The following is a 13460-nucleotide window of genomic DNA, read 5'->3' as shown; positions in this document are numbered from 1 at the left end:
AGAACAACCAAGCATTATTTAACACAAATCACGGTGTATGACAGCAGAAGGAAAATATGGGACACACACACACCAAACACAAATCCAGCACAATCAGTCTAATGGTGTGCATTAGTTAACTGCCAAATGTTGGGCTTTTTATGGCAGGATCACCCGTCCCTTGAAAAGATAAATACGGTGCACAGATCCCAGTAATTACAGCAATCCCCTCACAGCCCCCACAGATCGGGCTCCCTCGCCAGCCTCTCTGGAGTGCTGTTGCCTTGTAGATTAAGTAATTTAGGACAGTTTTAGGGCACTGGACTGACTGATGGAAGAGGTACTGGATGGACAAAAGAAGGATCAGGCCTGATGTGTTAATGTATTTGCTGGTGTGTTAACAGTATTTTTTGAGGGGAGGGGAAAAATCGGATCTATATAATTCTAAACGAAATTCAGACAGTTTGGGCTAATTCAAAAACAGTTAAAAAAATATTAATATTTTGTCCCAATGACAACAAAATGAAAATAAAAGCCGCATAAAGGAGGATTCTTGTTGAAACCTGAACGTGACTTGGAGAAAACTGAAGAAAAATGCTAAAAAACTCCACAATGAAGATCGACAGCCAGGAAGGGCAGCGGTCCCATAAAAATCACAGACAGAGCATTAATACACAATAAGTTCACATCAGCACATCTTATTGTAATGTCTATTAGAAATATCTATATGATCAATTTGTCATTTCCATGTTTATCAAACAAGAAAAACTTGCAGACATTGATATAGTTACAGAGTTGTGAAAAAATATTTATTCTCTTACATAAAATACTATGCGGAGGATAGGTGACCTCTCCAGGTCACCTACGGTGGAATCGTGACCTCTCCAGGTCATTCCTTGCCTTTGTCCTAAAAAAACTGGAATAGGCTCCAGCAAATCCCCCTGACCCTGCACTCCACAAAGCAGGAACAGAAAACGGATGGATGCAAATAAAATCATCTGTACTGTATGTCAAAAAATGCAATGAGCTTTCTTTGTGTTTCTGCATGAAACCAACATTAAAATGTAATGTTTTTTATCAGAAATTCTTCCAATAGAGAAATCCCCTTGAAGTTTGCAAACCTTTGTTTCAGCACAGGTCTCTCATGGATCTGCCACAGCATGCCAGTCATGTTGATGGTCTGGACGTTGATGGGTCTTTTGAGCACCACTCTCTTTTCTCACAGTCAATCAGATAGAACACAGTTCTGGGATGACTGAGATCATTAGTCCTCAGGATTGGCCAATCATAGCCAAACTCTAGCTACCAGAGTTTGTTTTTGAAATGTTTTTAGAGAATAACATAATCAACTCAAAGACTTTACTGTGTATATTTTCTTTGATATTTTATTTACATTTTTATTTTATTTGAGCACTTTGGGATTTTGCATAAGAAGAATGCCTTATGAGTAAATTGTATTAGGTAGCTTGAAGTTGTCAGTGTTCTGTGACTGAAAGAAATCATCATGTTCCTGTTGTTATTGCAACTGTCAGGGTCTGCTCGGCAGAGATTGAGCCACAGGACAAAAAGATCTTCAAATCAGGGATTTTTATTTTACCCAACACAACACGACAGGGGCTCAAATTAAAATGGGGTCAACTTAACAAAAATGTAACTGAGCGAATCAATAACAAAAGCTCAAACCAACTGAACTCAAACTGACCCCCTTACAGGAAACATTAGGGAGATTTTATACTGGCTGATCAGACCAATGACACAATAGGGAGGGGAGCACAAATACAAAACATTCAAAACCTAAATATTAATTAAAGTAGTAAATTACTAGTAATTTAACGCTTCAACAGAAACTGAACTTGTACCTCAAAGCAAGCTTAACATATTCCAAAAAATACAAACAATAGTCCAACATAAGAATACACTTCGTCTTTCCCCTCCATCTTCTCCAAATGGAAGTTGTCCATGCTCCTCCCTTTCCAAGTCATCAGGAACTTCTTCAGCTCCTCCCACTGCCACATCATCAGGAAGTTTCCTGCTCCAGCCTCTGCCCCAGCATCAGGCCTCAAACAGAACTCAAAGAATAGAATTACTCAAAACAATATAAAATTAACTAAATGTGTGCACAAGTCATTAAGTCAATTTTGTTATGAAATGTGTGAAATAAAATGAAATGGTTTATTCAAAAGAAAAATATAACAAATGAACTTAACTTAGCTGTGGGGCAGTGGGTTCTGCCCTCACACACCCTCCCCCTCAAGACTCTCGCTGGGACAGCGAGAGATGAAGTCCGCAGTGGAATTGTTCCTTCCTGGGATGTGGTGGATGGTGAAGTAGTATGGTTGGATGGCTAGGTACCATCTGGTAATTCTCCCATTTGTGTCCTTCATCCTTGCCAGCCACTGTAGGGCCTTGTGGTCGGTTTCCAGTGTAAACTCCCGTCCAAGAAGGTAGTACTTGAAGGAGTCTAGGGCCCACTTTATTCCCAGCGCTTCTTTCTCCACGGTTGAATACTGAACCTCTCGTGGAAACAGTTTCCGACTGATGAAGGCCACCGGATGTCTGTCGTCTGGAGGGCCTTGTAGAAGCACTGCCCCCAAACCTCTATCAGAAGCATCTGTCTGTAGAATAAATGGCTTTTGAAAGTTTGGACTGTACAGGACAGGGTTCTTACTTAATGCCCGCTTGATGTCCTCAAAAGCTGCTTCTGCCTCTTTGGTCCATTGGAGGTTATTAGGACTCCTGGCTCCAGTTAGGTCCGTGAGTAATGCTGCCCTGGCCGAAAAATGAGGGATGAACCGGTGATAAAACCCAGCCATGCCCAAAAAAGATCTCAATTGCTTCTTAGTGACAGGCAAAGGACAGGACTGAATAGCTGAAACTTTGTCAGTTTGCGGTTTTATCATTCCATTGCCGATGATGTAGCCCAGATAGTCGGTTTCGGGTTTAGCAAAGACACATTTGGAAGGATTGACAGTTAGTCCCGCCCCCTGGAGACAATCCAGCACCCTCTCCAAATGTCCAAGGTGCTCATCCCAGGTATTACTGAAAATAACAATATCATCCAAATAGGCTGCAGCAAACTCTGAAACTCCACATAGTACCTGATTCATGAGGCGCTGAAAGGTGGCTGGAGCTCCATGAAGTCCAAAGGGTAGAACAGTAAATTGAAACAACCCCCATGGGGTTCGGAAGGCAGTCAGCTCTCTGGAGTGACGAGTCAGTGGGACCTGCCAATAGCCCTTGCATAAATCTATGGTGGTCAGGTATTTGGCACATCCCAGTCGCTCTATCAGATCATCAATACGAGGAGTTGGATAAGAGTCAAACTTGGAGACTGAATTCAGGTACCTAAAGTCTATGCAGAACCTAATGCTCCCATCTTTCTTCGGGACCAATACTACAGGGCTGCACCACTCACTCTTAGATGGCTCAATCACACCCAGAGAGAGCATCAGATCCACCTCCTCCTTCAGGTTGGTCAAAAGGCGTTCAGGCAACCTGTAGCTCCTGCGTTTCACGACAGCTCCGTCTTTTAAGATGATGTCATGCTGAATGATGTCAGTTCGCCCAGGGTTCTCCTGGAATACTGGTGTACTGCACAAGGCTCTCACCTGAAGTTGCTGCTCTTTAGAGAGATGATCCAGATCCTGATTTGGTGAGAGAGTTGAGGAAAGATACTGCTCATCCACCTCATCCTCTTCCGGGATCCTTCTGATAAGCAGAACTTGTTGTTCCTTTTCAGCCCTTTCCACCCACTCTTTCAGGAGATTAACATGAAGTAGGCGGGTGGAGCGTGATTGTCCAGGTGTTGAGACACGATAGGTGGTCTGCCCAATTCTCTGCAAAACCTCAAAGGGGCCTTGCCATTTTGTGAGCAACTTGCTATCGCTGCTGGGAAGAAGAACAAGCACCTTCTGGCCAGGACTGAATGACCGCTGACGAGCTGATCGATCATACCAGACCTTCTGCTGTTTTTGAGCCTCTGCCATGTGAGCTTGGGCCAGCTCACTCATTTTTTCCAGCCGTTCCCGCATCTGAACAACAAAAGAAACAACATTAACAGTCTCTGAATGAGGCCGATCCCCTTCCCACATGTCTTTGAGCAGAGAGAGAGGGCCTCTCACTTCGTGTCCGTATAACAGTTCGAATGGAGAAAAACCAGTGGAGGCTTGTGGTACTTCTCTGTACGCAAATAACAGGTATGGCAACCACTTATCCCAATCTGTTCCAGACTCATTGACAAATTTCCTTAGCATTTGCTTAATGGTTTGATTGAAGCGCTCTGTAAGGCCATCTGTTTGAGGATGGTACGCAGTGGTTCTTAAGCTTTTGATGCCCAAAAGTTGGTATACTTGTGACAGCAACGTGGACAAAAAATTGGTACCCCGGTCAGTTAAGATCTCCAGAGGCAACCCAACTCTGGAAAAAAATTGCACCAGGCAATAGGCAACTTCTCTAGCCTTTATGGTCTTTAAAGGGAACACCTCCGGGTATTTGGTGGCATAATCAGTTATCACCAACATGTACCTATTGCCCGATTTGCTTCTTTCTAATGGTCCAACAATGTCCATTCCTATCCTCTCAAACGGGGTGCTAATCACTGGTAATGGTTGTAGAGGAGCTTTGGAGGGGACTCTGGTAGAAGTTAGTTGGCACTGAGGGCAAGTTTTACAAAAAACTGCAACATCCTTACTCAAGCCAGGCCAGTAGAAATGTTTCCTAATGCGGTTCATGGTTCTGTGCTTCCCCAAGTGGCCAGCCCAGGGAACTGAATGTCCTAAAGTCAGCACAATTTCTCTGACAGCCTCAGGAACCACTAGTTTAAATGCTGACCCCTGCTGGCGATAGAGAATGCCTTTCCTCAGAACAAAGTTTTCTCCACCATGATTTTGCATAGTCTCCGTGTTTTTCTCCTCCGTCCTCTGGAAAAGATGTTTTAGGGTTGGGTCACTGCATTGCATTTCAACAATGTTGTCTGGGATTCTGAAATTTAACGGCAATTCTGGCTCAGGGTCATCAGAGAATTTAACAGCAGTGTGTTGGAACTTCTCCTTCCTCCTTTGCTTACGGGACTTACGAGACTTCCCGGGTGTAGCCTCCAAGTCTGCATCAAAGAAAGGTAGAGCACTAAGTGTTGGAAGTGGTTCCACATGCTTAGCTCTCGCCCTTGTCACTGCAACATAACATGAATGGTCAGTGTCCAGCAAATCAAATAGTACAGGGAGGTCTAAACCCAACACAACAGGAAAAGGCAGTTTATCAACAACTCCAACATTTAATAGATACGTTTGATCTGCAATTTTGATGTAGACATCTGCTGTGGGATAGGATTTCTTATCTCCATGTACACAACAAACTGGGATTGTTTTTGTAGTGATCAGATGAGGTGAGATGAATTGCTGATGCACCAGAGTCTGGTCGCTGCCAGTATCAATGAGAGCAGTCATTAATTCTCCATTTACTTCTACAGGTGTCAACTTCACTCCCACCGGAGGCCCCTCAGGTGCTTCAAAGCGTGGAGCCACACACATTTGAGTGAGCTTTGTCTTTTTAGGACACATGGGTTTGGTGTGTCCTTCTACTCCACATAGATAGCAAATTGGTACTCTGGCTGGTTGGCCTCCCCTTACCGACTGCACACCCACATTACTGGCTGCTCGTTGCCGATACTGAGGAGCTGGGTTGTTGCCATCTTTCTCCTTCCAGGCAGTATAACTCCATGGTTGTCCCCTGTGGCGGGCAGCAACAAACACCTCTGCCATCTTAGCAGCTTCTGCTGCTGACTCTGGCTTATGTTCTCGTATCCACACCTGCAGCTCAGGAGAAAGCATCCTCAAGTATTGCTCCAAAATGATCAGTTCACCAATTTCATTAGCAGTTTTACCCATTGGCTGGATCCACTTCAGGTAGAGCTCTTTGAGCCTGGCATAAAGCTCTCTTGGGCTTTCATCAGCATGTATCTCCAGAGAACGAAATCTTTGTCTGTAGTTCTCTGGGTTGATGTTAAACTTTGACAAAATTGCAGCTTTAACATTATCATAATCCAGGGCCTCATCAATATCCATTTGTACATATGCAGCTCTAGCCTTGCCCGTGAGTAAAGGGATGAGATGGAAAACCCATTCTCTTTTTTTCCACTGACAAGCTAGCGCAATCCGTTCAAATGTGATTAGATAATGTTCCACATCATCATTGTCTGTGAATTTTTCTAGTCGAGGCTCATACAGACGGAACTGACCTGATGGTTGGCATGTTGGATCCTCAGCCACATTACTGGGGTTTACATGAGGAATGTCAGCCGTCTTTAGAGGTCCCCGGTTGGAAAGTTCAGGCTCTGGTAAAACCAGTTCAGGTGTTGAGGTGGTACGTGCCTGAACTTCCAATTGCAGTAGTTGAAACTGATGCTGGAGTGCTCTGAATCGTTTTTCTTGTCGAGCACTTTCTTCCATTTGCCTGGCATCTCTGGCTTCCTGCTGACTCATGTGAGACCGAAAAATAGAGACCAGGTCTGCAACACTTGGCTCGTTACCTGTGCCCTCAGAGCTGTCCACTCCTCCAGAAGCTCCATTTTCCTCCTGATCCTCATCTGGCTGCTCCTGTGTCATTTTAGGGGGTAATGGGCCATCCTTGGCTCCTCTCATGTTGCGTCCACTTTTCTGCATAACTCAAAATCCAAGAGGATGAAGGATTAGAAAAAGGGGAAAGTACAAAAAATTATTGGAAAAAAAAAAAAAAACCTGGGCTCATGGTGGGGTTATCCCACTTCTGACACCAGTTGTCAGGGTCTGCTCGGCAGAGATTGAGCCACAGGACAAAAAGATCTTCAAATCAGGGATTTTTATTTTACCCAACACAACACGACAGGGGCTCAAATTAAAATGGGGTCAACTTAACAAAAATGTAACTGAGCGAATCAATAACAAAAGCTCAAACCAACTGAACTCAAACTGACCCCCTTACAGGAAACATTAGGGAGATTTTATACTGGCTGATCAGACCAATGACACAATAGGGAGGGGAGCACAAATACAAAACATTCAAAACCTAAATATTAATTAAAGTAGTAAATTACTAGTAATTTAACGCTTCAACAGAAACTGAACTTGTACCTCAAAGCAAGCTTAACATATTCCAAAAAATACAAACAATAGTCCAACATAAGAATACACTTCGTCTTTCCCCTCCATCTTCTCCAAATGGAAGTTGTCCATGCTCCTCCCTTTCCAAGTCATCAGGAACTTCTTCAGCTCCTCCCACTGCCACATCATCAGGAAGTTTCCTGCTCCAGCCTCTGCCCCAGCATCAGGCCTCAAACAGAACTCAAAGAATAGAATTACTCAAAACAATATAAAATTAACTAAATGTGTGCACAAGTCATTAAGTCAATTTTGTTATGAAATGTGTGAAATAAAATGAAATGGTTTATTCAAAAGAAAAATATAACAAATGAACTTAACTTAGCTGTGGGGCAGTGGGTTCTGCCCTCACAGCAACGTTTGCTGGTTATAAATGTAGATGTTGTGCACAATTGATCAAACAGACTTATATTATGTGTAAATATGTAGAGCCTGCTTGTTTACTGGCCGTGAAAAGACCACAAGAGATCTTTTTCTTTATAAATGTTTCTCCTGTAACCCTCGTGCTATCCTAGGCACTTTAACATCGGGAGTTGGGTCATCTAGACCCACTAGACAATGCACTGAACCTTTTTTCTTCAATGATTTGTGATCCTCACTGGTGTCCATGGATTAAATGAAATATTTCCACCTTCATCCACCTTTGTCATGGTAGGGAGAACATGTCATTGCAAGGGTGGGGTCATCTAAGACAGCACAAGGGTTAAGCAGCTCTGTCACACTCTGGAGATTTTTCTCTCCCTTTTATTTAAATACGGACAGATCGTGGTCATATGATTGAAAGATTTATTGGTGAAACAGAAAATTCTGCATGAAATAAGCCCATAGTCTTTGGGCCTGGACCAGAAATGTCTCGCTTGCATGGGATGACCTCGGATCATGGATCAGCTTACAGACACTGATGGTGGTTGAGGTTTGGAGGCTGTTCTCTCACATAAGACAGGAGTTAGGGTGTTTGCCCTTCTTCTCTATCCCCTGAAATGTTCACAAAGATTGGGGGCATTTGGTTGATTTCGGCTAAAATACATTGATGATCTTTCCAGTTTATTAGAGGATATCATTGGAAAAAACAAATGCCACAAAACACAGCTTCCTTTTTATTGACTTCACCCGGTGTGGGAAAATTGAGGATCTGACCTCAGTGCTTTTTCTGCTATTGGAGGAGTGCAGTACAGCCGTGGCTTTTTCCTCATACTATCCCCACACAACACATGTTTGTGGGTTCTCCTCCACTTGGTCCTCTAGTGGTGGAGCTGGCTGACTGCTGGGGATATGATTTGTTGCCTTTTCTCCCACCCTTTGAAGTTCTTCATCACCATGATGTTAACCAAACACCGATGAGCTACCTATGAATGAGCCCAAGTAGTGAAAACATGAGAGTTGGCTCTTGTTTTGCAAGAAACAAAATCGTTGGCTCTGAGAGCCACATCATTAAAGCATGCAAGGGAGTGTAAAGGAGCTGGGACAATGCTGACCCCTGCTCTTTTGTTTAGGGGGGGTTGCTGTTGTACGGTCATCTTTATGCTTTCACTACTGTAATAATGGGAAGTTGAACAGCTGACCAGTTGATTGATCATGTATCACTTACTGTTGAAAAATGCAATTTCTCTGACTGGAGCAGCAGATGCATGAACACCTGGGCCATGGTGTTGATTTCTGCCATAGTCAAGCGTAAGGTTATTGTGTTTTTCTTGTGTATGTAATTCAGTGAGCTACCTCCTATATTTTAGGCAACTTATAAGTTAACTACAGCCAGGTATTAATTGAACAGCAAACGACTTGTACTGGAATTTTTTCTTATGTTGTGCTTTCAAACTAATATACCTACAGTCCTGGCCTCATACGTTTAAGTAATTACACAGTCACTTCCTCAATTTTCTGCAACCAGAGACTTTTTCAGAAACTTGTTTTTTTAGGTCTCCTGTTCAAGACTAGCACACTTCTTATTTCATGGTTTAAGCAAAGTTCGTTTTTCTCCTGTCGAAAATGACTAAACACTTTAAAACAGCAAAATGGCAAAGACCTCCACAGGTGATAAAATGCTAAAGGCAAAAATAGAGTTTGCTGTTTGTGGCATATTTAAACGTTTTATTCATTTGGCCACATTTCCTGTTAAACTTAAAAGACAGAAAAACATTTTACTTCATTTTTGTATTTATAATAAATGGGTCTGGTTGTGTGTATGTTTTTTTTTTCTTTCTGAAGCAGTGTTGCTGCTGTAGGCTGAGTAAAGTATTGTGTCCTGCCAATTTTTGGGAAGCATTATTTCCTGAGTTTTTCTCAGCCACAAAGACTTCAGGTCCTTTATATATTCTCTGTTTATTTTTTGTTCATTTTTTTATTTGGGATTAGTAAAGTAGATGAGGCATAAAAACACTTATAGGGATAAGCCGACTATATGTGAGTTTACTTCACAAAAAAAGTCAAAAAAAAATAACCAATTCTATTAGTAATTGTTGATACGCTTAAGATAAAACCACTTGTGGCAAATTTCTCATGTTAGATTATCATCTTACTATTGTGGTTTATTTTATAAAATGACTTTAAGGTAATATGGGAAATATGTAACACATTACGATCCTGCCAGTAAAATTACAATAGTGTTTAATTGCAACAAACCTAACACAGCACTGTTCTGTTCAAATTATAAAATGTAAACGTTTTTGTTTTTGCTTAACGCAACAGGATTGTTTTTTGTTGTTTCTTTTTTTTTTTTTTTTTTGCAGAAGCACTATGAAACAACCTCTGTTATGAATTCTAATTTTGAAAATATACTGAATTCAATTAAATCATGATACCTTTAAAAAAAAAAGGTTGAATTTCTGTTCTTTGTGTGTGTCTATCCCATGACAATAAAGTGAATAAACATGGGACTACTACGGCAAATAAAATGGATATTTTCACTAATTGACTTTACCCAGTTCTAAAGACCAAACATTAATACACTGAGGCTGGACAATACAATGGTGGGATTATACGAGGCCGTTCATTGACCTAAAGACGCTGGAATAAGTCTCATCCTGGAATTTATGCTTTTTTTTTAAATTAGGCCACATTTAGAAATCTCAATTTCTGCCAGTGAGTGAAGAATTTTCTTGCCAAATGACGCAAATGTGATGCAGGTGCACAAGTCTGCTTAGTTATTGCATATATTGCTTTAAAAAAATGAAATCATGAAAGTCTAACTCACTGCAACTATTTTACAAGCAAAACATTAAATGTTCAATAAAACTAGACCAATCTGCAATTCTTTTTTGTGTTATCAATCTCCTAACTTTTAATTACATCACTTTTACATTTTTTAACATTTGCAGCACATTTTATTTATTTGCACATAGAGCATGACTCGTCTCTCAGGTAACACACAAACTGACATAGAGCAGAGATCGCTAGCTGGTCTATTTTCAGCCAACTCATGTTGTTATTCAACAGCCAACACACCGGCTTCAATGTCCAAACCTCACCTAACAGCATCTGAAAGGAAAAAGAAAAAAAAAAAGAGGGTAAATGAAGTGGAAGGTAAGAATGATTCAGAAAAAAGAAATTCATTCAAAGGAATTGACATGAAATAGTCTGGGATTTATCTCAATCAAAACCTTTATTGCTATTTTACAAACTAGTTTAACATTGCAGTTTCCGTCATAATGGTATGTTTGTGTGTGGGTGGTTGGAGGTTGAAAGGTATCAAATTGAGCCTAAAGGGTCCGGCAGGTGGCTGAAGGCTTCTAACCCACACAGGTCTCAAACTGCACCAAGACACCATTAGTTCTACAGCACAAGAGCTTTTTGCAACGCAAGGCTGCACACTATTGTACACAGATGTGCAAAGGGTCAAATCATCATCAGGTGGCATTTGCTATGTATTACACAATTATCAGCCCCTTTTTAAGAGTTTTTTCCTTGTTCTTTATTTCATGCATGCACATGCTCAAGCTTAACTGCAAGGTCTATGAGGTCTGAAATATGAGCGGTAAACATTTGTATGAACAGATGTGGATTAATGCTCATCTTTTCTTCAGTCCAGAGATTAAATCTGATTTACAGACTAACAGGTTTCAGCTTCATTCGATTTAATTTCCAAAAGACAGAAAAGAATAGAAGATTTCAAAGAGACCAAAAGAGAAACAACAGGAGAAATCAGAGCAACTGTGCGATTGTGTCTCCTACTCCTGGGGAAGTTGCCAGAGAAAGCCAGACAGTAAATGTGGAAGGAACAAAGACAAAAAATGGATTGGATGTAACGGGAGGCAGAGGGAATAGTCAGATGCTCCTTATTCCTGTTGTGGGTAGATGGAAATGAAAGAGAGGAAATCTGAGTCACAGGGAATCAGAAATGTCAACAGATTGATTCGGAGCAGAGCTGGGACCGTCTGGAAGGAGTGAGCATCAACACCGACTGAGGGGCAGGCAAGATTTTGGGACCATCGCACAAAACCACCGGACACTTCTACGTGTGTGCATTTGGAAGTGTGTACATGTTGCATGGGGGCGGATGTGGGATTGGCTTAGTCTGCTGTCTTAAATGAATGGTTAATGTTAGTCGGTGAAAAAAAATGAATACGGTCACCATCTGCTCAATCTAAGTCTGTGTTCTGTGTAAATGCGTGTGCACACGAGTGTGTGCGACAGTTATCTACGCACACAAAATGTGCTCTTGGAAAGAGATTTGGAAATATGGATTGGAAGAATGAGAGGAGAGAGCAGCTAAAAGAAGAAAGACAAGGAACAAAGCCTGCACTTTAACAGGGAACGAGACAATAAAAAGAAAAAGAGACAAATCTTTTGTTTTTGAAGAGGCAGTGGAGATGAAGTCTTGGCTGAGAACAGAGGCGTACAAACTCTGGAAAAAGTCATGAATATTGTTATTTAAAAAAAAAGTTATTCTAAGCACAAGTTACTATACCACTCCACTAATTACTTTGGACAGAAGGTTTCCCATAAAACTTTAGAACAAGACTTTTAACATGACAAACAAAAAGAAGAAATGATATAAAGCCAACCATATACCACAGACATTACTCGTAACATAAACCAAACATTTTATTCATAATGTTCTAATCCGTACTAATCAATCAGATGGAGACTTAATATTATTCTGCTGGTAAGTTATGATTTATGGAAAATGTGCAGTTTGACTAATGAGTACATTTTGGCGTTTTGTTGTCAAAGGGCAGTTTAATCTAAAAGTTTTTTTTTCTTGAACGTTGAATTTACTGGTTTTGTCTCTTAAATGTATAGAATTTTAGACAGAAAACCTTGAAGTTTGACAACATTTTGCAATAGGAAAACTATGCAGCAAATGATGCAAAGAGAGGCAACCTCTTCACGTTTCCTTTGTTTCTTGTCTTTTACTTTTCAGTCCATTTTGCATCAGCCAAATTCTGGAATAACTGTTTCAAACTGATTTAAATAAATTAATTTAGTTAATTTACTTTTTTGTGTTTCTCCTTCACAGCGCGAGCGGGACACCCTCACGGCGAAGGGTTCTGAATCCCTCCACCGCAAGGGCCCTTCAGAAAAATATTTCGACACCCCTATCCCTCCAAATGCCCCTACAATGGGAGGGATAGGGAGACGGTGGAGGGGTAGAGGAAGAATTTGGATTGGGCCTATGGGATAGCTCTTTAGTTCATATGTGAGTCAGGGGCAGGTGAGCGAATACGTTTGATAATATAGTGTATTTCCATTTTTATCTTCCTAAATATTGTTCAAGCAAACAATCTAAAAAGCTTTTTTGCTATGAATTTAAGATAAGATATTTCTTTATTGTCACTGCCCGTATATACAATAACTGAAGCAGTCATCATATCAGTGCAAAAAAAGACAACAAAATGATTACAATATTACAAAATATGAACATACCTCGCAGCTGCCCTCTCACGTAGGTCAGGATGGAGCAGAACTCAACTATTCTGACTAGTAGGTGCTAGCATCTATCATGTAAACCTTTCTAAACTGGCAGACAGGTAATTATGTCATTTTAAATGGTACAAACTAATGTATTAAACCTAGGAATTAAACAGTTTCCTACCAATATGTGTAACACACTCCAGCAACCATGAGCGTCGTAACTATTACACGCACATCCACGGTCCTAGTACAACAACAACAATATAGCGAACATTTATTAAGGTGGACAAAATTTACAAACACATGGCATTATTTATGAACTGCACAATATAGAAGGCTAAGGATTGTTATCCTTTCCTCACTGCTTATCTCAGCAACCATCTCCGTCAGTCTGCACCTTACTTCTTCTACCGTCAGCCAATTACAGATACTTAGACTGCATTGATTTATATTAAAAGTGATTTATATTATGGATTTCTTCAGCATACAGGTATTATA

General features: G+C 40.9%; 1 protein-coding gene across 1 annotated transcript; it reads right to left on the bottom strand.

The window, feature by feature from the left end:
• Positions 1-1811: 1811 nt before the first annotated feature.
• LOC111947659 lies at positions 1812-6066 on the bottom strand. Its single transcript, XM_023956675.1, has 2 exons — positions 5861-6066; positions 1812-5786 (listed from the first exon to the last, which is right to left on the bottom strand). The coding sequence occupies exon 2, from the start codon at positions 5736-5738 to the stop codon at positions 2214-2216; it is 3525 nt and encodes a 1174-aa protein (XP_023812443.1). The 5' UTR covers positions 5739-5786; positions 5861-6066; the 3' UTR covers positions 1812-2213.
• Positions 6067-13460: the final 7394 nt, after the last annotated feature.

Source organism: Oryzias latipes, chromosome 7, assembly GCF_002234675.1.
Source record: "Oryzias latipes chromosome 7, ASM223467v1".
In the NCBI taxonomy this organism is placed as follows: Eukaryota; Metazoa; Chordata; class Actinopteri; order Beloniformes; family Adrianichthyidae; genus Oryzias; species Oryzias latipes.
Note: the sequence above shows the minus strand (reverse complement) of the source record. Positions and strands in the feature narration are given on the sequence as shown.

Coding starts and splice junctions, on each gene's coding strand:
- LOC111947659 (XM_023956675.1), bottom strand. CDS start 5,738: ATGGCAGAGGTGTTTGTTGCTGCCCGCCACAGGGGACAACCATGGAGT.